Consider the following 24,374-nt stretch of genomic DNA (forward strand, 5'->3'; position numbering starts at 1 on the left):
TCTGACCTGATGGGCTCAAAGGGTTGGCATCAATGGCACAAGTCACAAGTGCTTCAAAAGCTGATGCCAGTCACTAGCAGTGCACCCCAGGACTCGGTGCCAGAGACAATCCTGTTTAACACCTTCGTTACTGACATGGGGGTCACACAGGGGTGCACTCTCAGCAAGCTTGCAGGAGGAGCTGATAAGACCAAAGAGGGTCTTGCTGATATCTGGAGGGACATTGACAGAGGAATTGTCTGATGGGAGCCTCCAGCAGTTCAGTAAAGGGAAATTCAGTGATCCTGGGGAGGAACAACTCCAGCCCTCCAGTATGTGGTAGGGTCCAATCAACTGAAAAGAAGGTGCAGAAAAGGACCCAGGAGTCCTGGTGGGAAAGATGTGTGTGAGCCCTCAATGTGCACTTGCAACAAAGAAGGCCAGAAGTGTTCCGGATGCATTAGGAAAAGTTACCAGCAGATCAAAGTGGTGATCCTTTCCCCCTACTCACCACTGGTAAGGCCACACTTCGAGTGCTATGTGCTTCTGGGCTCCCCAGTACTAGAGAGACATGGACATACTGGGGTGAGTAAGACAAAGGGCCACTAAGATGACTAAGGGTGTGGAGAATTTCTCTTATGAGGAGAAGCTGAGAAAGCTAGGATTGCTCAGCCTGGAGGAAAGAATGCTCAGGGGCACCCTATGTGTGTAAATAACCCAATGAGGTGGAATAAAGAGGATAGAGTCAGGCTGCTCTCGATAGTTTCCACTGATAGCATGAAGTAATGGGCACAAATTGTAATACAGGAAATTCCATTTAAACATCAGAAAAAAATGGAGGTTTTTTTTATGTTAAGGGTGATAGATCGCTGGAACAGGTGGTCCAAAAACTGTTGTGGATTCTCCATCCTTGGCAATAACTCAAAAACCAGCTGGAGACAGCCCTGAGCAACTTGCTGTCATTGACATGCTTTGAGCAGGGGGGTTGGGGTAGGCATCCTCCAGATGTCCCTTCCAGTTTCAGCTGTTCTGTGATTTTCACTAAATGACTTAAGAGGGCCAAACCGATAAGTGTGGCAGTTAAAATAAAACAAAATACAGGTGTTGAAAGGCAGAATATTTTTGTTTGTATTCACAGACAAGTTTGTTTGTTTTTCTGTTTGTTCCTCATAGCTTTCTTAAGACAGCTTGGGAAGAGAGAGAGAACTCTTTGCAACTGCATTGTTCTCTTGGGTGTCTTAGCTTTCTGCTATTAATATCAAGGCTGTGTATGGCTTTATTGTCAGCTGTGTCCTCTCACTCCCCCAGCAGCACCACTGAGGCTACTGTTAACTTTTCTGCTGCCCAGAAGACTGAGCAGCACCAGATGCTTTAAGACAAGGAAAAGTTTTCATCTCATATCTGGAAAGGTGTTTTTTTCTGCATCTGTAATTAGGCTAATTTTTTTTTTCTGCCTAATGCTGTGAACATAGGATGTGAACACTATGCTTGCTCCAATGGTCTTTTTCCCAATCTTGGTAGTGTTTTGTTTTGGTTTTTTCTCCATACATTTGATTTAAACATACTGAATTGATAAATCCATGCTGCTCTTCTGTAGGTGTTAGAACTACAAGCTATTAGATTGATGCAAGATAGGGAGGTGAAAAAGGGAGCTGAAACAGTTGCATGTGGATTTAAACACACTGTTATGTGTAACTGTAACATCCTGCCAGTAGAAAAACTGTCACAATGAACCTAGCATTTGGGCTTGCACCACGGAAAAGCGCTTGATGGCTTTGTACGACTAATTTTCAATCCTTTGTCTTTGAATATGTGAGTTAAAAGAGATGAAAGTTGACACTAGAAGAAAAATGGTGTGAATTTAAACCGGAAGCTTAGATGGCGCTTGAAAACTTTGTGTTGTAAAACTTCAACTTTGCACAAAATTGGTGAGCCTTAAAATATTTGCGTACATTGTTGTAGTCCTTATCTCAAGTTGCCTGTTTGTTGGCTGTGATTTCCACAGACTCTCTCAGTTCCAGAAAGATGTTAAAAGTTTTACTTCTCTTTGAATGCTGTCTCATTTGCAAATGAATAACTGTGTCTTCACAAGCTCATTTGTGTTTTCTGGTAATTAGGACAGCTATTACATAGTTGAATGGCTACTGCTGTACAGGAGCATATATTTATGGAACTATTATTTACAGACTGGAAAGATAAGAGAGACTTTTTGATGCAAATAAATGTTTGTAGTATTACTGTTACAGTACATTCTTATCATGTACTGATCTTCCTAAAGATAATGCTTAAACCTTCTGTGAAAATAATGAAAACCACTTTCATGTCTTTAGAGACACCTGCTTTGCACTTGAGAAGTACAGCTTTCCAAACAGCAAGCAAGCAAGGATCACTGTATTTTAGACTGTGAGCCAGAAGTACAACACCTAGCTAAGATATAAATCAGTGTACATGTGATCTATAGTGTCCTAATCTGTATGTGACACTACTTTAAAAAAAGGACAGATCTGGGGAACTGCAGATTACTAAACCTGACATCTGTTGCATGTAATCAGTCATAATAATAATAATGAGAATAACATGGATAAATGAGATGTATTGAGGAAGAGTTAGAAGCCTGCTATCAAGGGTTGTCATGTTTTTCAAACTCACTGGAGGTTTTTTGAAGGCAAGTACATGAATAAGCAAGATCTCACCGAAGTAGTTCCCTCAGTTTTCCAACATTTGACAAGGACCACCACCAAAGAATTTTGAAGAAACCAAGGATGGGGGGAAAGGATTTTATGTGGTTGAATTAATGACTAAAATATAAGAGGAAGAGTTGGAGTAAATAAGAGTAGAGAAGGGCTGCAGGTAACAATTCTCCAGGGTTATGTTAACAGAGCATGTTCAAGTTAATAAGATGTATAGGAGAAAAATGAGCTCACAGACTTCACTGATGGGTAGCAGATGCAAAGGCAGACCCTAGCATTACACAGGGACCTGACACTGCTCAGCAACCAGACAACGTTAAAATGGCAGATGAAATTTCCCATAAATTGCTTCATGTGTTCTTTCGGATGTGGGGAAGAACAAGTTTGCCTTCTCATCTAAAAAGATGAGTTCAAAGCTGGCTATTGCCACTAGAAATGGTTAGGAAAGAAAGGGAGAATAATGATTATAATTTCTAAGAAATTTAATCATCATATGCAGTTTTGCCCTGCTTACACCGATCCCTGTCATTGCTGTAAAAAGAGCATAGTTGAAGTTTTAAGGAAGAGAAAATCTGAAATATGTAACAATTTCTGTAAGAGCAGCAGCATGAATTTGTTAAGGTAGAAATGGTGACCAAAAACTGCATCCTGTTAAGTGTTCAACAACCAGTAGGCCAAAACCAGGGAGTGTTTATTCACTGTCTTTTTTTAGTGCATGCACACTAAGAGGTATCTAATGGAAATAGCAGCTGATGAATTGAAAACAGACAAAAGGAGGTGGTTCCCAACAGAACGTGTAATTAAGCTATAGAATTTCTTGCCTCAGGAATTTAAGGAGTCTAAACATTACATCAGTGTAGAGGGAAACTGCTGTTTCGTGAAAGAGTCATCAAATACCCTACCTATTCTTGTTCAGGAAATCCTGCTTCTGCATACTGTTGGGGGATCAAGGAATATTCTTGGGAAACATTGCTGTGTATTGATTGTATTGTTGCATGCTCCACTCTTGGCTGCTATAAGGGAGAGGATATTTGAATGGACGTGGACCTCTGGATCTTGCCTTTTGTATTTTTATTTCTCTGTTACTAGTTTTCCAGAATCCTTTCTAACAGTAGCACTCAAACTTTGGCCCGCACTGGGATGCAGATATTTAAGGGGAGTTTTAGGGCCACTGGTTACATATTTTTTTCTTTGTGAAACCTTGTGCATGCCACCAAAATATAAAATCTCCAAAATATAAAATCTGATCATGTGAGACCAGGGATAGGACTGCAGGTACATGTCAGTCAATGGCTTAATTTCATAAGACTTAATCCTCTTACTGGTGCATAGAACATTTTGGTCATGTAATGGATGTTCTGAGGAAGAGGTGTTTTTGGGTGTGTATAGGTCGAGCAAATGCGTTGCCTGGTCTGACTGTAGTCAGATTATTTCTGCTCTCCCTTCTGACTCCTTTGCAGTGATTTTGTATTGCACTTCTGCCTCCAGACATGCTTATTGAAAAAGAATACACTTCTTTGTGTCTCTAATGACTATTGAAATAATTGAGAGATCTCACTACTTGTAAATTAAGAAGTAGTACTATGTTGGATGGCAATATTCCATTTGAGAGTCTTTACACTATTTCAAACGAGAGACTGCTATTTAGTATAGCTGCTCTGTTCTTTTGTGAAGGTGGCAGCTCTGCAAATAACAGGTTTTAACTGTTTGGTTAAATCATAATAGATTATTTTGATATAGTGCTATACTTTACTGTGTAACTGATTATTAAATGCTTAGTTTCTTCTTTCTGTAGAAACATTTTTGAAGTTTAGAAGTTTAGACTGAGGTTTTGAAGTTGAGACTGAGGTTAAGGAATTAGTAGACATCATAAAATACTTTCATCCAGTTACACATAATTTTCTGAAGATTTGGACTTCCTGATAGCTTTCCTTATATGGTTGCCTTTTTTTAAAATAATTATTTCATATTCAACAGATATCAAGATTTTTACAAAGATGTCAGAACCATGTGTAATTTTATTTGAAAGGTTTATTTTTCCATCAACAAACATCTATCTGTTGTGCAGGGGGAAAATAGTGGGTGCTAATATTTACATGCAATTTAAGCTAATTCCAGTTGCTAATTTGTGGCAGTGCTGCTTCTCACTCTGTTAAAGGACAACTTTTCTAGCCTGATTTTTTGAGTCAGTGGAAGGAGATGATCATTAGGCATGCCATGCCACTTAAACTTGTGCATTAGCTGTCAGGATACAGGTTGGTTAACGCCAGCTTTGCCTGCCTATAGATGAGCTGGTTCTGTAGGCTCCCGTTATAGTCAGTGGAGAGAAATAAGCACTTTCACTGCATGATTCATCTCACCCCCAGATGGATGTCTAAATTTGGAATATGAATTCCACCTGAAGTCCATTACCAAATATAAATGTCATTAGTTTAAGCTAGGGAATTATTTTTAAAGGACACTAGCTTGACTGGCACAGCAATTGAGTAGAAGTCTTTTATTTTCTTCCATGACTTGTGTTTCAGAGGTTTAAAATCAGCACGCTGTAGCCTGTTTCATATTTTGTGTTGTTTGGAGCTGCTCTGCCTTTACAGCAGGTTTGAAAGTTAAAAGTCAGATATATTCACATATGCTTAATTTCTAGGTATCTAACTCTGCCAGGCTATCTTAACTCTTCCTGACAACTGGTTTGATTGCTGGAGTAAGGGGGTAACAACAGGATTATTTGACCTACTCTTCTCGTTGTGGTAGTCCTTGTTGTCAGAAAGTCAGAAAGATGTCTTTCTGCTTGGAACTTTCTGCTAAATGTTAGGAATTAAAAAAAAAATAAATTCCATGTCCCATTCCATTCCATTGCTCCTCTACAGGACCCTGTGTCTCTGCAGTGGTTATACACAAAGTCTGTGTGAGGTGATCCAGCCTTCATATTTTCAGGTACAAAAGGCAGGCAGTGCAAATACCCTTTTTGTTTCTGTTTGCCTAGAACAGACACTTGGAATGACTGGTATCCTTTTAAAGTACTTTTCATGCTGTGCCATGCTCACACACACACACACTGCCCCCACCTCCTCCCCCCCGCCCCTTTTCATTTTTCCTGTTTATAGGTCTTGATTCCTGTCATGGTTATTGTTTTTTTGGGTTTTTTTTTCCCTTTTGGAAACTCTGCTTTTTATGTCATGATTTGTGGCAACTTTTTCCTCATGATTACGCTGATCAAGTCCTTCCATTAGATTCTATCCTACTACTTGAATCAAAACTAAGAAATTATTACAATCCCACTGCTATTGTGCTACTTTTGGTTTTGTATACAATTTATTATATTTATGCTCATTTATATATTGAGGGTGGTAGAGATCTGTCAGGTCTGTTGAATTTGGGTTGGGGTTTTTTTTGCATTGAAATGAGCATTTTTTTAGTTCCTACATCAGCCTGAACATTCTAGAAAAGTAGTTTGGGGTTAAAAAATAAATCACAAGAACATTTGAGGTTGTGTATAATAGAAAACTGCATCCTTTGAACATTTTACTCTACCACATACAACCATGGTGAGGAGAGGAGTTCCTCACTAGGAGCTATGGGGGACATCAGTGGCTGGAAACTTGGGCCCAAAAGGTTACTGGTGTTCCTAACTGGGAGAACTGGATGTTGTACAGATATTGTATGGGCTTCTTACTTGTACTAACAAGGATGTAAAGCAGTTCTCAACTCTCTAAACAAAAATAGCGAAAGTCAGAATAGCTATGTCATGCTATGGAAAGGTATGAGGGGCAGGTAAAACACATCACCAGCCGTTAGCACTAGCAGAGGTTTTATCAAATAGAAATTGCCAGGCACTTTTAGAAAAAATATTTTCCGTTGAAGAGGGGACATAAAAAAACCCATTAGTTTCTACCATTTGGGAGTGGCTGGGTAATTCTCCCCATTGCTAGCCTGGCAGTTTAATGCTGGGTGTTGTGTGAGCAGAAAATGCAAACCTGTCATTTTGTGTGATAAGGAGCAATTGCTGAACTCTCCATTTGATGTCAAATAGGACTTTGCTTGGGGACAATATCCCTTCTTCCTGTTGAGTTACAGCCAGTACTTGGTAGAAATATGAAGTGCTACCTACTGCTTCCCTGTAGACAGTTCCAAACAGGTTATTCCTTTCTTCTTACTATGTATTTGGGGTTTAGTGTTGTATTGTGCAGATCTTACCTTAGGCCAGTCACCAGTGAACTGTGCCACTCCTTAGGTGGCTGCAGGTACGGGTACTTCTAGTTCTGCTCAGGGTTATCCAACTTAGTGCTACTGTTTGTGAGTTGCAGTAGATTCTGGTGAGTGGTCCACAGATTGCACTGAACAGCTGAACTAGATTTTCAGCAGATTAATTTTGGCTTCAGTCCAAAAGACAGTGTTCAAAAATATGCAAAACTGATTCTTAAAGCTAACCTGTGGAATGAGAGTATTGCATTGCTTCCTGCTGGAAAGATGACATTTAGAAGTATTAAGTTTATAAAGCTGGTAAGGACTTAAGGAATTTTGGAAGTTTAGGAGCTTAGCAAAGAAATCCCTTTTCTGCTGGATAGGGATGACGTGTAATTTTCTCTAAGATATATCTTCCTATTTCAACTTATGAGAAGTGAGGAAAAAAAGGTTTTTGTATATCTGTAAATCATCAGTATAAGAAGAACCAAAACGCTGAAGGGAGTAAGAACACTCTGTAAAAGGACTTAAAATATGTCTCCCCCACCCTCCAGAAGAGACACAGAATAATGACAAGACTTCTTCCTTTTTCTTGTTTTAGGGTGACATGATAAAATGGCATTATTTTAAATGCTTGTATATTTTATTTTGTTTTTAATAAGTTCTTGGGTTTATTGAAATTTTTGGTCAGAGACTGTCAAATAGACAGCAAAGTATTTTCATGTAAACTGTTTTAATCGTGCTGGTTATTTTTGAAGATCAGACGTTCTGTCATTGAAATACCTCTATCAGGCAACATTAGTTCTTTTTGAATAGTGTAAGTTTATTGTTTCCTTGTTACTGATGACTGAAATTTGACCTTTGACCAAAATTTTAAAAATTCTTGCAGGTTTCTGAGGAGTAAGTTGTCGGATGTGCATGCTTCTGCTAAATCCCTGACATCTTCCCTCCACCCTTCAATTTAACATTTAATTGGAATGGAAATTGTCCTTCCTTCTGGCAGGACTTCTGGAGTCAAAAGAATGTCTTAAAAATTCCTGCGTACTAGTTAGAAACAAGAAAATTTGTTGCTAAACAGCAGTTACTTAGCCTGAAGAGAATTCTTAAACATTCGTTGTGCACTCCTGAAAACAAGGTACCAGAGTGATTGAGAACACCAAATGGCCAAGGCTTCTGCTTACCTGTTTAGAAGAGCATTGCCTGAACTGGGCAATAAAAACTGAAGGGTGTCTTTGTGTTGTGCTTTACCCTTTTGGAAGTTAGCAGTATTTACTTACATAAAATGTGTCAAAATGATTTCCTATTGCTCTTCGATTATTTGTGCTTTGTTTCTCTTTCAGAGGTAACTTTCAGACCTCTAGTTGTTGTTCCAGGATCACTTCTCTCCTTTGCTTGCACTTCTCTCATCTGTTACTGTTGGTATCATGTACCACGGCTAAAACTTAGCAAAATTCTCTATTGTGTTCACTTTGCTCATGTTCAGGGTGTAGGGACTGATGATGTATGTTTCATGTTGTTGGCGCTTGGAACATGCTAAATTAGAGGGAAGGCCCATTGACTAATATGGAAAACCTTTTAAAAAGAGAAACAGAGAACTGATGTAATCTCTAAAATATCATTAGAAGACTTCAACATTGTTTCTGAGATGTATGTTGATAAGGCTCTCAATAACAAGAAATACTAAGATGGTTTCCCTCTGTTCCGCTCCATCAAATAAGAACACCCTTAGGAAAAGTTTGTCTTTGGCATCTTTTGCAGAAATGCTTTTATGAACTGTGTTTACAGCCCTTTCAGTGGTTTTAAGTGGTGGAGTGAAAATCAGCAGAAGGCGAGTAGAAAACAAACAGAGAATGGGAAGCAAACATGTTTCACGTTACATGCCGTCATTGTAGGCTTGGTACAAGTCTCTCTAATGGCTAGTCTGGAGCTGGAAAGGGTTGAATATTTTGATCCCTTAAGCAAATGAAACAACATGAATGTAAGGGAAGGTAGTATCCTAGCTTTAGAAAACAAAGAAATACTCTTTTTTTCCAGTAGCAAGTTAATGAAGTCACTAGTGAAATGCCCACGTTTGGAGCAAGGCTTTTCTGTTGGAGACAGAGGATACACCTACTTTCCAAGAGCCAGCCCTTGTTTAGGACAAGTGACTGTAACCTACAAATAACCAGTCCTGCTTACAAAGACAGGAAGAATGTGAGTGCTTTCCTGTCGTGGTGTGCTTGCTGGGGTGCTGCAGAAGTGCCTTCATCCTGCAGAAGCAGATGAACTTGGAAGGTAGAACTGCTGCATAGCTGAGATCCACGCACAAAAACACAGGGCCGGGCGCTTGCAGGGCAGACAATGAACAAGGCAGTGGAGTGTTGGAGATAATCCTGAGAAAGGCTGGGTAGGGTAGTGGTGAGACTCTTACCGTGTCCTGGTGTCTCCACTTTCAGATGAGTGATAGACTTTGAATTAATTTTTATCCAACTTTGTCTCACAGCTCCAGGATTGAAGTTACCTGAAATAACTGAGACTCATGCCTGTTTTATACAGAAAAATTATTATAATACATTTGGCAAGAAAGATATGCACCATGCTTTCAGGATGTGGAAATTTCTGTTCAAGAGCAGTGCTGAAAAAGACCTAAGAATCATTAGGCTTCTGTCAAAATAAATACTAAAGATATCAGCTGGGCCCAGGGAGCCATCATGATTTTCCACTAGGTGAAGTGCAAGGTCCTGCTCTTGGATCAGGGAAATCCCCAGTTGTAGTACAGACTGGAGGAGGAATTAATTGAGAGCATCCTTGCAAAGAAGTATGTAGATATTGGTGAATGAAAAATGAGATGACCATTTCCTGGGCCACATCAGGAGAAGTGTGGCCAGTAGGGTCAGGAGAGGGGCTTCTGCCCCTCTGCTCTGCTCTGCTCTGGTGAGGCCCCACCTGGAGTGTTGCATCCAGCTGTGGGGCCCCAAACAAAAGAACAGTGTAGAGGTGTTGAACCAGGTCCAGAGGAGGCCACAAAGATATCAGAGGGCCGGGGCACCTCTCCTGTGAGGACAGGCTGAGAGTTTGGATTGTTCAGTCTGGAGAGAAAGAGCTCCAGGGAGAGTTATTGTGTGCTTTCAGTATATAAATGGAGCATGTTAGAAGCACGGAGAGAGACTTTTACTAAAGCTTGCAGTGACAGATCAAGGGGTAGCAGTTTTAATCTGAAAGACCATAGCTTTCTTGTATCAGATACAAGTAAGAAATATTTCAGGATGAGAGTGGTGAGACACTGTAACAAATCACTCACAGTTGTTGTGGATGCCCCATCCCTGGAAGTGTTTACAGCCAGGTTGCATGGAGCCCTGTGCAACCTGAAAGATATCCCTGCTCTGAGTCATGTGGGCTGGTGCTAGATGATCTTTGAAGGTCTTTTCCCATCCAAAACATTCTGTCATTACATGAAAGAAGGATTAAGGAATATCTCCTAGCATGAATGCCAATGTCTTTTCCTGGTGATCACTGTTAGTGGGAGTTTCTGAAAAAACTGAGCGATCTTGGAGAAAATGAGGTTGATTGTGAGTGACTGAAGATCCACTTCTAGTGGGACTGCATGAGTCTTACCAAAGGGAAGGTTTAAGCAAGCTGTGATCTTTCTTACACAGGAAACAGGAACAGGGTAGTGGTAGGGCTCCAAGGCAAAGATGTTTTCTGGCTGTTGGCATTAAATTCAGATGGAATGTGAGGCATGTACAGTTTCAGATGGCATGTGACACATAGTTACTGCATTCAAAATGTAGGATTTGTCCAGACTGTGGGTGAGCTTTCCGTAACAGTCATTTCAAATGAGTTTGAGCATGTGTGTACATTCAGGACCATAAAAGAAAAAATTAATTTAGGGCAGCCCTGTGGCCTCTATTGTGCAAGATGCCTGACAAGCTAATTAAGATAATTTCTCCTGGTCTTCTTGCCTATGAACACTATTATATCCATTCATAGAGAAACAATAGAACAGCACTAATGATAGCTGTTAGGGTAGTAATTCTTGTTTAGTTAAAACATCATCCAGCCCTTTCCTTTTCATAAGGATGTTATTTAGCAGGTGTCATCTTTTTTGTTTGTTTGTTTGTTTCCATTTAAATTTCTTTACAGTTTAATTGTACTTTTCACTTTCTTTATGTGCAAAGGAAAAACACAAGCTATTGATTAATGAAGAACAAGATACATGTGTGTTTGTAATTGTTTATACATACTTTCACTTTTTGTTTTAGTCCAAAGGTTGATATTTTCCAGCTGTCTTCTTGAAATCCTATTGTTCAGCAAAGAGCTAGTTGTTGAGCGAGGTCTGGGTATATGGTCCTTAAATAAAGGAGCTGCAACATTTTGTCAGTAATTGGACTTAAACATTTTAATTACAGATTTTTCTTAACATGATTATCATGTCAAGTGTATTAGGATAAAACAGCATTGAGAATAAAGGAGAATTTGTTTTCATCTTTGGGTGATGTTTGGCAAAGAATAGATGGGAAATTCATGTCTGCAAAGCAGGAATGGCAAACTAAACTACAGTGCATCAAACACACAGCAAATAAATGATGTGATCAGTTCCATGAGATTTCTTATCAGTGACACTGTGCTATAATTTGAGTGGATATAACATTACAGGGTCTTTCCTTGATTTATCTCTTGAAGTTGCTGCGACTCTTCCTTTGCTTTATATTTCTAAGTTGACTAATGAAGTTGCAAGAGGATACTTGCTGATAGTGAAGTCCTAGTCATCTTAAAGTATGCCCAGCTGACAAGATGAAAATGATTCATAAGAATTTCAATATCTCTGAGTTTCTTGGTGCTTGCAAATGTTGTGGTCCATTTTTCATATGTAGTTCATAGTAGAACATTGAAAGAAATTGCTTCTTAAATTACCTATTCAGAGTAAAAGTGTGCAATTTGTTCTTCTACCATGTAAGTTTTATGTTGCTTTTTCTGTGAGGCAGATGTCCCTGGGGAAGGTGTTTTGCATGCTTCATGCTGTGAGACCCAGAAAGCAATGTTAGTTTACTTTAGTAAACAAAATTTAAAAGCGGCTTTTTAAATAACTTTTGGATACTTTTTTTTAATTTTAAATATACTTAAATAGAATGTCTGGAAACTGACTGTATGAAAATGGTCTATGATAACAGGCATAAGTTTGTTGTTTTCCAAATAAAATTCAAAGAAACAAAATATTTCTATTTATAAATTGATTCCTACATCCTGTCTAAAATATCCTGGATATCTTTGACAAGGTATGACATGCCTTGGAATCTGAAACAATCTTTTGGCCAGACTTCTTAATCATACTGAACTTTTAGCTTTTAAGATGCATATAATTATTTGCACGTTAATAAAAATAGCCGTTACACCAATTTAAAAAAAAAACAGGAGAATTGTCCTTTTCTGCATTTATTTATTGACTATATACTTAAATGTTCAAGACAATAGAGTAATATTGTCTAGACAATGTATTGGTTGTTTTGTCTGTGGTATCATCTGTTGTCAGAGAAAATGTCTTTGTGTGGTAAGGGCTTGAAATTGTATGGCTAGACAATGTATTTCTAAATTTTAAAGCTGGTCTCATGTATATGTATTATATATTTCATCACATAAAACTGCTTTTGCAATTATGTTATTTTAGTTAATCTCTTCCTTGTGATCTTGACTGCTGGAATAAAGAAAACTATTCCACCAATGTTACATATTTTGCATCATCTGCCTTTTCACCCTTTCTGAAAGTGAAAAATATGTTGACTTCACTCAAAATCCAGTATACGTCCTGAAAACCAACTTTCTTTGTGTAGGAGTTTTATTTGGCCATTGGTAGGGGTTTTAAAAATTAATTTTAACTATTTAAGTTTGCCATATTTTCTTTGCTCTTCTTTGGAAGTCAGAAACAACTCCCTCTGGATGTCAGTCAGATACCCCCAGCCAGGCTCTGTGCCTGCTGCAGGTGGGTTTGGGCTGTTAGGTATTTTTTTGTTTGCTTGGGATTTTTTTCCTACCCAGCAACTTCTTTCTTTTGTGCTTTCCATTGTCTTGCACCCAAGGTCCGCAGCTTCCAACTGAAGTGGAGATTTGCTCCTGTGAGCAGCTGGAAGACAAGGAGGTTGATGGTGGGAATGTGCTTTTTCAGATGCTTGAGCAGTTTAGATGAGGAAGCCTTGGGCTGGTGTACCAGACTAAAAGTCGGGCTGCTACAGTTGCACTTGCAAGATCTTAGTCTTGGCCTTGCCTGTGATACTTACCCCCTGTGGGTTTTCCTAAGCCTTGTCTGTATCAGAATGTTTCTGATGTTTAAGTCAATGTCATTATACTAATAATTGCTTCTATTTTCTTGGGTAAGATTGTTCTGACTTAAACCAGTAAGCATAGAACAATTCAAGAGAAGACATACTAGAATGCAATTCCTGTGCGGATGTTGTATCAACATAAGTACATTATGTTTAAACATTAGTTTAAATTCATAAGCTGGGACATACCTGTTGGAGTTTTCTTTAGATAGCTGAGTCCTTAGTCTTTGAGTGGAATTCTGAGCTACAGGGTGGTGGAGGTCAGAGCAGTGTTCACTCATCCTGCTTGTCTCATGTTCCAAGGCATCTTCTGCTGATGGCTCTTTATAACAAGAGACAGCCTTATTTTTTGTCACAGTCCAGACACATGGTGAAGGTAGAACTCCTGGTTAGAGGCAAAGGCCACTACTGAAGGCAAAATAATAAACTAGGTTTACTTTGACTAGAAGCGTGTTCAAAATTACAGTAGGCTTGCTTACTTCTTCCTCTAGTTTGTCATTCTTTGTCACCTCCTAGTCTGATTGGAAGAGCCACCTTAGACTACCCTAGATAGTGTAGGTGAAACTCTTGACTGTAAATATGCACAGATTTATGAGCATGTATGTTTTGCAGAGCCAGCCACATATCATTCATGACATGGTCATTGTCTCCAGTATGCTCTTGGAGCCTTTGCCTGTCTCTAAAGTGAAAGACACTTTAGAGGTACACAAATCTATACCTCTGCAGATTTAGCTGTCCAGGTACAGGGTGAGTGGGAGGAGATCCTACATGTTTGGCCCAGATAAAAGGAAGAATGCAACTGAGATGAAAACCAGACAGTGTTCACATCTCTCTGAACTTTGTCTTACTGATACCCTTAATTCCACTTCTGGTTTTAGAACTTTTCATTGCCATAGTTGATTTTTCCTTTAATTTTCCAACGTAGCATCCAATGGGACCTTGTGGTTGGATTGCTAGGGCCTGTTGTACGCTGGTATGAGGGTTGTACCACCTGCTGGGACACTTCCATCTCCTGCCTGTTAGTTCCAACAAGGACAGTAGGTGTTTCTTTAGTAGTGAAGCCTTTGTCTGGGACAATCCAAATTGCAGGACTGTAAATCCTTAGACTCCTGCATAGGTACAATATTCAAAGTCTGATACATCTGGGCAAATCTCCCACATCTAAGTCGTTCAAACCTCAGAGAAAACAAACTTCCATTGAACTTTCCCATGCCAAAAAAAAATCAGGAAATAAGGGAAGGACATGAAGGATTGAAGGACCTTGTTATTTTAGCAATTTCTGCTTATCCTTGTTTTTCAGGTAGCATTTTGGAGTCTGGTATTCCTTCAGAGTACGGTTGTTATGATCTTGTAAGCAAGTTAACTGGTTCCTCCAGTAGAAGGATCAGTATCAATCATTAATTTAAAACAAATTCAAAACTCTTGAGTCCTGTAAAAAACACAAACCAGAATAGAAATATGTAGTATATATGTAGAAATATGTTTTGATTCTGAAATGCAAAATGTCCACCTAAAAAGGATTTTTGTACTAATTGTTTTTTCTCTGTACAGAGTCTTGTTTGGGTTTACAATGAGTTTTCTAACTGTACCTTTATTAGAAAACAATCTGGGGTCTGTTCTCCTGCTGTGAAATCAAAATGATTTCCACAGCAGCCCCAGATTTTTTTGTTTAATATATTTGTGTAGTCATGATCAAAGAAGGACTAGATCTGTACAATCATTAGGATTCGAAAGTTCAGGTTGCCTTAGTAATAAAGAGGATGGTTTTAAATATCTATATGGGCAAGCTGAGGTCTAATAGTACTGGTTTATAGTTATTTTTTGGTGTAAAACCGCAGAAAGATGTGTGGTAAACCTTGAGATTCAAGTAACATAAATGCATGCTTCAGTGGGGATTTTTTTAATGCTTCTTCCTTTATCTTCACGTTTTGCTCCTTATTAGGTCATTAATTGCAAGGTTATGTCAGTTGCACTTTAAATGCATAATGATGCAGACTCTCTAAGGCCTCATTATACTAATGTTACTGCTAATTATAAAACTGAATACAGTGGGACATCTTTCTTTGAAATGTCATGGGTTGTTCATGGTAAAATAAGCAAACCCTGTTATTTATGACAGCTCGTAAAAGATAAATTATATCCCATGATAAAAGCCGCATTTTTTTTTTTTTTAATTGCATGTACTCCGCTAAGAATACAGGGAAATTCTTTAGTTTACTGTCCTTTATAAACAAGGCAGGTTGTTTGGTAGACAAGAAAGCCCACTCTTGTTTTCATACCAAAGCAGTGACCTGTTAAAGATGGACTGAATTAGCTGAATGTTATAGTATTGGCTAGAAACTCGTTAGCCTCTTTACTAGTGGTTTTCATTTTTTTCAGTCTATGTCACATCTAATAAATGATTTTTCAATACCACCAGCTGAAACCAGCTGTTTGGCAGATGCTCTATGCTGTTTGCCCAATGTACAAACAGCCAGTATAGGTTCTGTGTCTCCGGTGACATGTGGAATCAGCTCCGCACTTGTTTGAGCAAATAGACAGCTGCCAGCTAATGGAGCCATTAGCAAACTTCCCACAGAATATCCTGTCTTTATCACTGCATGAAATTTTAATGACTTTAAATCATTACTTTAGTTGAAAGGTAAGAAGACCTTTTTGGAAGACCTTTTTGTAAGGCATTTGTTTCACAGAAGTGAAGGCATGTCTTTTCTTGACAGAAACAATTTATTTTTTTATGCTAACACTGAGAAGTGAAGCTGTGGTAGCGGTGGGAATCTTCAATGTTTTTTTCATCTTTTAATTAGCCATTCGTGAACCTCAAATTAAATTATCTTTCTATGTTAGGTGGCATGAGGAGTTACTTCTTAGTTGGAGGATTTTTTTGTATATTTTAGGTGGGAAAATATTTGCAGTTTTGCTTTATCCTTCTGGAAAGCGACTTGATTTTCTTGTTCTTCCAACTTACTCTTTGTAGTGAAAAATCACTTCTGTGCTCTGTTTTAGCTGTATGAACAATTTCAGTAATCAAAAGTAATTAAATCAAAATGTCGCGAACTGCCCTTCCCTTAGTGATTTTCCTTTGCTGTACTTGTTAGTTTTTGTACAGTACCTGGTTTATATGAGAGGGTGAAAAGAGACGAAGTCCCTAGAGCATCTTTCCCTTTCTGGTGTATCAAAACTGTTACATGTGACTGTCACTCCTGGCATTACCTCATGGTGAAGTCTCCAGAAGGCGACTGGGACATGCTGTATTGTAACAGAAGAGCAAGATCAGAGGAGTGTTCAGTTGGCCCCTAAAGGAAACACTACCAATTTTCTTGGGTGTTTTTTGTTTGGTGGTTTTGTTGGTTTTGTTTTTAGTTTCTTACTTTGTTTTGTTTTTAATAAGGAATGGGTTTTGTTATCAAATGCATTACAGCAAGTGAAACAAACATGAGGCTCTCCCAGCCCTTGGTCTTCAGTTTCAGATGCTAACATCTGGTCCTCAAAGTGCTGATGAGTAGAGTATGGGGGAGAGGGAACACAGCCTTTAGAGGCATTTGCTGGCAGCTTTGCTCTAAGGCATGTGTCTTGGACAGACAGTTTATCCACCCGAGTTGACATCACCTCTTTCAATGAAAACTTTATCTTCGTTCATGCCAGTAGGAGACCTTCCTTGAAGCACTCCTGACAATCCTATGCCCCAAGGAGTAAGTTCTGTAACTACCAACTGAAGGGGCAGAGACACGTTGGATAAATGAGTGGTTTCCCTGGGACAAACACCTTTCTGGGCTGGATGGACAAGGCTGCAGACACCCTGAGGGAATTTATCAGTATACTAAGATACAATGGCTTTAGGGAAAAAAAAAACACCTTGTTTTTCTTGGTCTGATAGCTCATCCTTAAAGGAAAGCAGAAAAAAGACAACATAAAGACTTTACTGGCCACACTTTTCAATTGTTGTTGAACAAAACTTTCCTCATGATCTGGCACTCTGTTATAAAAAAGATTTGGGAAGATGAAGAGGGCAGCATTGATTTTCCTGGAGCTCTCATCTTGTCAGAGTGTTTATTAAGCATCTTCTTCATTGTCTGAGATGTTTGTAGAGTATTGAATGACAATTAACTGTTGCCCTTTATATGATTTCTCCAAAAAGCACAAATCCAGTGAGATGCTACTAAAATCTCATTTTATATCTACTTCTTGGAGTACTCTCATTCTTCTGTTGATCTCTGTGGGCAACCTGTTAACCTTCAACTGTCCTTAACAGTGATTATTTTAGCTTTTACTTGTTTCTACTTGAAAACATCTTAACATAGGTTTGTTTTCCTCTAGAAGGCAGAGCAAGACTGCTGGGCTTGTAGTCCATGCCTTTCTTAACATGCTTTTCTGATAGATCTCCAGCAAGCTGACTGAAACCCTTCTCTGAACAGAAATGTATGGGCACAGTGCTCAGAATCAATAGGTGAATGTTTGTTTCAAAGAAAGACAAGATGCTGAAGATTCAAGTAGATTGCCTCAGATACCGATCTGGTGTGAAATAATGATCTAACTAATGGGAAGTCTGTGGCTTGTGAATAAGATACCTTGGGCCAGCATTTCTTTAAATAGATGGACTTCTGCAGTGCAACCAGGAATTTCCCATCTGAATCTATTTCTAAAGAGTTCAGTGCGTCAAAAAGAGAGTTGTTGGCTTTTTATGATAAAAATGTATTCCTTAATATGTTCTTGCTGGCCAGGCAAAGGTTGCTATAAATAGTTGTAGTTATTTCAGATACATACATTTTTGATAACAAATGCAGTACCAGAATAATCAAATCCAACATTGCACACCAGCTGCTTAGGGATTTTTTGTTCTTTATCCAGTAATTTATTACAAGACTAAACAGTACTAAGTTGTTGGGGGTTTCCCCCCACAGGATGGGCAGTCAGGGTTCTTTTACTACTCGCTCTTGGTTTATGTCATCTTCCCTCCCCTCATGTGCCTCTAATTCCTCCTCACAAATGCATATACAGTATTTTACTGCAGTTCACACCTGTAGGTTTTGCTTTCGAAAGCTAAGGGGTCTGCTTGCTTAATTTTGTTTTGTGGGTATGCAGTTATAAAAGTAGTTTACGTTTTTGTCTGCTTATTTCTGAATGTCTTTCTCTTTGAAGTGCTGATTGAATCTCTGCTGTTAATCTCTTTAACCCCTGAAAGAAGATTACCTTAACAGTGAAGTGGCTGGGGAGGGGAGAAGCAAGGGAGAGGCTGATTCTGTTTTTCTAGAATGAATTCAGATCTTCAATAAGGGCTTTTCTTTGTGACACTCAAGCATACCAATAGTAAGTTCTTGCTGCTAACACAGCCTTAGCGGGTGAGCACTACGGGTGACAGTAGTTACCAGCCATTTGATCAAGTCACCAATTCCTTGGGCAGAATCCAGCAGTTTTACCGGACTTGGTAAATTGTTTACTGTCTATTTATTTAGTTACTTTTATTTATTTATTTATTTATTTAAATGCTGAGGTCTTATCAGCCTGCTACAAATTAGGCAAATGCCAGAAGGGAGGAAAAATATTTGTGATGGACGTTTGGACAGATGTCTGTGTACTTCCCTTTTAATCTACTTGATTAACATTAGTCATGTGCTGGACTTTTGAATTGAGTGTTCAACTTCTAGCCTAAGACAAGGAATCACTGCTACTGATTTTTGTAAAGGTGATTGGATTTTTCGTTAATGGTAGCAGAAAACATTGATTCAAGTTTTTTAAAAATTGTCAAGTAGGCCTCGGAGGAAGACAAGAATTCACAATAGGCAGTCACATGGCCAAAAGGAAGTATTTTGGATTACTGTATCTATTTGCAGTGGTAGAGAAATTAAAAGGATGTGATTCTAGATGTTTGACTTCTATTGTGGATTAATAACTGGCTTTTCTACTATTGATAGTGAGGTTTTTTTGTAAAGTATTTAGGCACATTGCATTCCTATGTGCATGTTTGAGCCTTGCTCTGTTAGCATTTGTTCATGGTTAAAAAGTTGGCAATAATAGTATGAGAAGTAAAAATAATTGAAAAGGTGTGCTTCGTGATGATTCATTATTCTTTGGAAAACCTTAAATGTGATTTGTAACAGGACAGTTATTTGACTTTGTTGCTGCTTGTTTCTGCATCAGTAATTGTATTATATTGCAGTACTAGGGATTGAAATGACAGAGTGAATATACTTAATCCTTTTGAGCGTTAAATTTTGTAGGGTCTTTCACTGTCTGTGGACCTTGTTCTTTCCAGGAACTCTGATTCATGGTTCTTGAGGAAATTACAGTATCTTTATTTTTGTAACAATTAGTTATACTGAGGGTATTATTTTCTCTCAGTGTAACTACATTAACGCAGTATTTGTTTAGTGAAATTGACTTTGTTCCATATTTCTATGTATAGTTAACAAGGTAAGAAGGAATTGAGAAGGAAAAAAAGAATTAGACACACATTGGGAAATACTGTGTTTCCCTAATTGTTAGAGTCCATGAAATTGTTGTTGTACTTTTCAAAATATGTGGGTTTCATGCTTTCAGACTCCTGCTGCTTATTTTTTTAATTGATTCATTAGAGAATGTGGAGCAGTTGATTTCCTGTGTCTGTAGAGGTTTTACTTTTGAAGTTAGAGTAGATTTTTAAACCCCCTCCTGAGAATAATGCAGGAATTTTAATGCCAGGCTAGTGCTGCATCTAATAGACATTGCTGTTTTCTTCCTGATTTGTTTCCCAGCTGGGGTAAGCCAAGAAAAGCCTGCTACCAGTTGTCACCACCTGATAAATGGCAGGTGGTGACTTCTTAAGGCTCAGTCGGTGTTAATTGCTGGCGACAGGTCTCCTCTCTGATTCCCTTTAGCAGCAGGTAATAGGTGCCCCCACGGTAAACAGCTCTGGCGCTGTCTGCCTCTAGTGGGAGCTGGTGGCAGTCCTGGACCATCAGGGATATAAATTGTCACCTGTCTGGGCACGGTTCAGCTTCTAAATCCCTTAGGATATTGTAATTACTCTTGGGGTTTTTTGCCGTTTTAGTTACTCTAAAGCTTAACCCTATCCTGTGGCTGTGAATATCTGGGGTTTGTTTGTGAGCTGTATTTGGGGAGCTGGCAATGGATGAAAAGTTTTCTTTGTCTTTAAAGATGTCACCAGTTGGGCTAGACTTCATTGCACAGATGCTTAAAAAGAAAGCAGGAATGCCCCAGTCAGTTTTTTTCGTATAATTGCTTTGGATTTGCTTCCTATAATTGAGTCTGGATTTGTCACATCTGTTTCCCCCTCCACCTTGCTTTAGAAGACTGCAGTGTCTTTTCTTCATCTGTTGCCTGATTCCCCCTTTTTTCTTTTGTTACCATTTACAGTAACCAGGATGAAGAATAATCTAAATGTTCTGTTATTATGTTAAGTTGTAAGGGAAAATAATTAGGGTTTCCCTGGTCTTGTAATAGTTTAGATTTTATTCCAGAGCACTTTATCATCAGAGTTTACTCTCTGCATGGGGTTTGACAGTAATAAATTAGCATTTGGGTTAACTTTTTGTGAATATTCTGCATTGTCTATCAAAAAACACAACATGAAAGTGAATTCTTTTTTTTTTTACCTCTCATTCTTACAGAAGCAACCATGGGGTGCATTAAAAGCAAAGAAGGTAAAGGCCCAGCCATGAAATACAGAACTGAAAATGCTCCAGAACCTGTTATTTCCCATGTCAGTCATTATGGATCAGATTCCAGCCAAGCAACACAGTCGCCATCAATAAAGGGATCAGCAGTTAATTTTAATAGTCATTCCATGACTCCTTTTGGAGGGCCTTCAGGAATGACACCCTTTGGAGGAGCATCATCTTCATTTTCAGCTGTGCCAAGTACATATCCTAGTACTTTAACAGGTGAGTGCTGCATAACATGGTGGTATTGTTTCTTATTATTATAGCTGCTTGAAAGTCATAGTCAAAATATACTATGACACCTTGCCACAGAGAAATAAATTCCAAATTTAAAATAAATTGCCTTTTAGAGATTCCTGATTTTCAGTATCTTTACTGCTCCAATAATAATTCAGCCTGTATTCACGAGTGACTGGGGCATGAAGGTTGGGTATTTGGGCTTTTATTTTTCTGGAGACAATTAGGATCACAGCACAGAGAAATTTAAGACTTACTAAAGGCAATAATAGGAATAGTTGATAAAATTAGATTAGAAGTTTTAAGCTGTTGAAAGGATGCATATGTGATAATGGCTTTAAACTAGGAGAGATGTACAAAATGAAAAACATTTCAGATTCAGGAAATTGATATTTTAAACTGGTTTCAAGTCTGATTACTTTCAAGTTATATCAATACAACAGTGAATCAATTTATAAAGCTAAACAGGATTTGCATTATGTTCTATGTACTTTACTATGGGAACAATATGTGTGAAATGAAAGAGGAGAATTCCCATTGTTGGTGGTCATATTAAAACCAAAATGGAAAGTGTAAAAATTGAATTTGCAACACACAGAGATCTTCTTGGCTGATGTATAGAAGGTACAGCATTTTTAAGCAACATGCATGTTTGATGATTTAAACCTACCTTTATATCAGAATCTTAAAACTTACAAAAATGCTGTATTTGTCCACATAACTAATTTCATAGTTTTGATGGATATTTTTGAGAGGAGGCTGTGATGTATTTTTTTTGAGAGAGAGACACTAAAAAGACAGAGCAATTTATTCTAGACGCTCTGTACAGACACTTCACAAAACAGAGTAAGTAATTTCTTACTAGTCTATTTCTAGCTTTCCTGCAAACCTCTAATGTTGGCACAATTACTGTGCCTAAGTGTTTACATTATTCCAGTGGCATTTAAAGTCTTCTAAACACAAGAAATTTGAGATCCATGGAAACCTATTCTGACCTTGGCATTAAGCAATTTAGAAAACCAAATATGAATTGTCAGGTAATGATCACCTTGTAGTCCTTTTCTTGGGAGTACATTAAAAACCAAATAATTAAAATGAACATCTAGCCTGTATCATTTTTGAGTCATCTCTGAATCCCCATTTTGGATGAACATATGCAGCAATTAAGTAAGGGCAGCATTTATTTATTCTCATTAGCTCTGCTGAGGAAAATTTATTGTATTTCATCTTCCCCAAGAATCTTGGCATATTTCTTCCTGCTGGATCTGGTTCCTTGGTCATGTATGAATCTCCAGCAGTGCCTGCAGGCAGTCCTGGGTGTAACCAGACATCAAGGATGTAGGCCCACACTGGCTATCACAAATCCTTTGCTGCAGAGACCAGAAGGGATGTTCTCTTGCCTGTTCCTGCTGGTTGTTGAGCATATTATGTCTTGAACCAGAGTCAACAAGAGAGATTTCTCATGAAAACAGAGTCTGATATCTCATCAGTGTGAAATCAGTTATCAGCAGGCAAGCTGATTTGTGTGAATGCTCTCATTGTTTTGCAATTTGAAATGATACTGCATATGAAATTCTCCTCATTCTGTAAAACTAGCCCATCCACAAAAAACCCTACACATTTAAATAAATGCATGCATACATAAGTAAAATTGCCCTAACAGTTATTTGGTATATTCAGTACTGCTTTTCAGATAAATCAAAATTGGGTGTTTTTGTAAAGAGTGAGTGAAATGACAGCCTTCATCTGCTGTAAGCTTTTTTATTTGTCACCAATAAAACACTGGATCACATTCTGTCACCCTTTGCTTCACAAGAGAGGAGAATAGATGGGCTTGTCAAACAGGATGTAAGTGTCAGTAGTACTTATCCAGTTGATCAGTGATGTGTGACAAGAGGATGATATGGTTGTCATCATGGCCTGTAGTGAGGCTGAAAAGAGTTGAGCCATCTTTTATTCTTCTAGAGCAGAAAAGGAGAAGAAATCTGAGTTAGTCACGCTGCTCCTGTATTACACACTGTCTTCAGATACTTTGAATTCATAGAATATTGCTGAAAATCAAAACAGAAAAATGGACTGCTGTTCTTGCCTTCCATTAAGCTGTGCTAGTGCTCTGTAATCCCCATGATGAACAAGAAGGTAAAGTCTTCTCTCCAAAACCAGTCACAGATTAGAGGATGGCATACTGACCTGATAAGAGGGAAATCTTTAAGTGAAGTCTTGTGGCTACAGATAGCTTGAGCAGCTAAACGAGACCACCTCGCTGTAGTTCACAAAGAAAACAGCTGCAAGAGACATGAAATATCATTTGACAGTATCTTTGTTTGAATCAGTCTGTGCTGATGCTGTTCTGTTCAAGTATTTTATTATTCTTTGCTATGAAAAAATAATACTTGTGACTGAGAATAAAAAGAGGTCTTATGGTAGCTGAAGTTTTCCGAGTTTCTTTATATGCAGTTAAAAACTTTAGTGATACTGTGACTTGAGAGTATTGATTGCATTCATCTGCTGAAGAACTCTCTGGGGATGGCTTATTTCCATAACACTTGCGTTCTGTTTGTGTGAATACCGTTGTATCCTCACTCTTTTCTTGCTCCACATATCATTTTGTGTCATCAAAATAACGTAGTAATAAAGAGAAAAATTGGTAAACCTGTTTTCATTTTAACTTAAATTAGGAGCTGCTAACTTGTAAGGAATATTTTCATTCATTTTCAGTACATAAATCACACTTCAAAAAAAAAACAAAAAACAACTCAATTACTCTAACCTCCTGTGGGGGGTTTCTTCTGTTTTTCCTAGCAGAACTGTAAATTCATTTCCAACTGAGGCGTACTGAGAGACTGTAACCACAGGAAGACTTCAAATCAAATGAAAATATTTAGGTGATTAGGAGCTCTTATGTCAGAAAATGTACATTGCAAAAGAATATTTCATATAGTCTGCCCCCATTGCATTATGTATTCTTCCTTTCTGATCACTGTCATGCTAATAGTAAGATCTAAAATTAGATGCAATGTGTTTCTCTTGGTATACTTTCATATAAATCCTGGTATCTATATGTGCATATTAGAGATGTAGTATTATACATTTAAAAATATGTTCTTGCTTGGACAATCATTAGGCTTCTTAAATGTTCATTAGGCAAGTATTTCTAGGGCTTAGAAAGTCTTTCTGAATTGCCTATTTGCAATTTTTCTATTTTAACTTTCTCGCAGTTATGCTACATGGTTCTTTATTTTTTTGCTAGTAGCTTGTACATCTCAAACAGCCTGTTCTCTTTTCCCTCTTCTTCCTCTTCCCAGTTTTATAAATTAGTTCTTTGACATATAGAA

General features: G+C 38.2%; 1 protein-coding gene across 1 annotated transcript in view; it reads left to right on the top strand.

Annotated features, from left to right (window-relative positions):
* YES1 (YES proto-oncogene 1, Src family tyrosine kinase) overlaps positions 1 to 24,374 on the top strand; it is a 49,468-nt gene that overhangs the window by 12,690 nt on the left and 12,404 nt on the right. The window contains exon 2 of the mRNA XM_066329599.1: positions 20,752 to 21,024. Within this exon, the coding sequence (XP_066185696.1) occupies positions 20,760 to 21,024 (265 nt within the window). The 5' untranslated portion in view covers positions 20,752 to 20,759. The remainder of the gene's footprint in view (positions 1 to 20,751; positions 21,025 to 24,374) is intronic.

This window comes from Sylvia atricapilla, chromosome 1, assembly GCF_009819655.1.
Source record: "Sylvia atricapilla isolate bSylAtr1 chromosome 1, bSylAtr1.pri, whole genome shotgun sequence".
Classification (NCBI taxonomy): domain Eukaryota; kingdom Metazoa; phylum Chordata; class Aves; order Passeriformes; family Sylviidae; genus Sylvia; species Sylvia atricapilla.